This window comes from Dipodomys ordii, unplaced genomic scaffold (genome assembly GCF_000151885.1).
Source record: "Dipodomys ordii isolate 6190 unplaced genomic scaffold, Dord_2.0 Scaffold11, whole genome shotgun sequence".
In the NCBI taxonomy this organism is placed as follows: domain Eukaryota; kingdom Metazoa; phylum Chordata; class Mammalia; order Rodentia; family Heteromyidae; genus Dipodomys; species Dipodomys ordii.
Genome location: NW_012267227.1, coordinates 17,331,558 through 17,332,990, shown reverse-complemented (window position 1 = coordinate 17,332,990; position 1,433 = coordinate 17,331,558). Strand labels below are relative to the sequence as shown.

Below are 1,433 nucleotides of genomic sequence, written 5' to 3'. Positions count from 1 at the left end.
CCGCCGCCCCGAACCCCGGGCCCCAGCCCCCGCCGGCAGGCAGCCCCAGGATTTAGCCGGACGACGACAGCCAGCGCCGCGCCGCCGCGCTCACCTGGATTACCTTCCGAGGGAGGCGGCCGCCCGGATCTAGCGAGGAGCCGGCGGCGACGCGGGGAGCCGCGTCCCGAGAGGAGCCAGCTTTCCCCCCCCCGCGGCGGACGCGCGGGAAAGCGGCGATCCCCCCCCGCAGAAGCAAGAGTCGAGGCCGGCCGGGGCGGGGGGGAGAGGAGGAGGAGGAGGACAGAGCGACGCCCCGGGGGATGGCGGCCAGGTCCCGGAGCGCCTCGGGCTGGGCGCTACTGCTGCTGGTGGCGCTTTGGCAGCAGCAGGTAACGCGCGTCCCGCGCCCCGTCCCGCCTCGCCCGGGGGTTCCGGGGGGCCCGGGGCCGGCCGCGCTGACGCCCCCCTTCCTCCCCCCCTCCCCGGCCACAGCGCGCCGCCGGCCAGCGCGGCGTCTTCCAGCTGCAGCTGCTGGAGTTCGCCAACGAGCGCGGCGTCCTGGCCAGCGGGCGGCCGTGCGAGCCCGGCTGCCGGACTTTCTTTCGCGTCTGCTTGAAGCACTTCCAGGCCGTGGTCTCCTACGGCCACTGCACCTTCGGCAACGTCTCCACGCCGGTGCTGGGCACCAACTCCTTCGCCATCCGAGATGACAGCAGCGGCGGGGGCCGCAACCCTCTCCAACTACCCTTCAATTTCACCTGGCCGGTGAGCACGGACCCCGGCGGCGGGGGGGGGGCGCCGAAAGGAGGGAGTGCGTCCTGGGGACCCCGCCAAGCCCCGTCCCTACATTCAACCTCTCCCCATTTGTCGTCCCCACCGCCACCAGTTTCCTCGTGGCGGAGGTGTCCAAGGCGGGCATTCCCTCCTAAGTCCTTTCTTCCCTATTCTTCTCTGGGGACCTCATCTCCCCCCAAGGGCCAGTTTCCCCTGCGCTCCCTTCCTCCCCTGGGCGGCTCTGGGTTCCCGAGTTCCATTACCTGTCACCTGGCGTCCCTGGCTCTCGCTTACACTCCGGCCCCCCCATCGCCACCCCGGGGTTCTCCTCCGCCCTCCGGGCTAGCGCGCCGCCGCCGCCGCGAGCGAGCGCCGCAGACCCGTTATGTTGACCCGGGCGGGCGCAGTAACTGTATCCTGCAATTAGATTAATTAAACCTGGCCGCCTCGAGCCCCCCCCCCCGTCCCGCCTAGCTCATCTCACCATCTCTCCTCCCCGCCCCCTCCCCCTCCCTTTCCGTTTCCTAGGGCACCTTCTCACTCATCATCGAAGCCTGGCACGCGCCCGGGGACGACCTGCGGCCAGGTGAGTGGCGAGCTCCGCCCGCCGCCACGCGGGGGCGACACCGCGCAGCGGCGCCGAAGGGGTTAAGGTGGAGGCGGCGGGGGCGGCGGGG

At 72.1% G+C, this 1,433-nt stretch overlaps 1 protein-coding gene across 1 annotated transcript in view; it reads left to right on the top strand.

Moving 5' to 3' along the window:
• The first annotated feature begins 302 nt into the window (after positions 1 to 302).
• The window catches only part of Dll4 (delta-like 4 (Drosophila)), a 24,455-nt gene continuing 23,324 nt past the window's right edge, over positions 303 to 1,433 (top strand). Inside the window, exons 1-3 of the mRNA XM_013010042.1 lie at positions 303 to 371; positions 475 to 747; positions 1,285 to 1,342. Coding sequence (XP_012865496.1) covers positions 303 to 371; positions 475 to 747; positions 1,285 to 1,342 — 400 coding nt within the window. The remainder of the gene's footprint in view (positions 372 to 474; positions 748 to 1,284; positions 1,343 to 1,433) is intronic.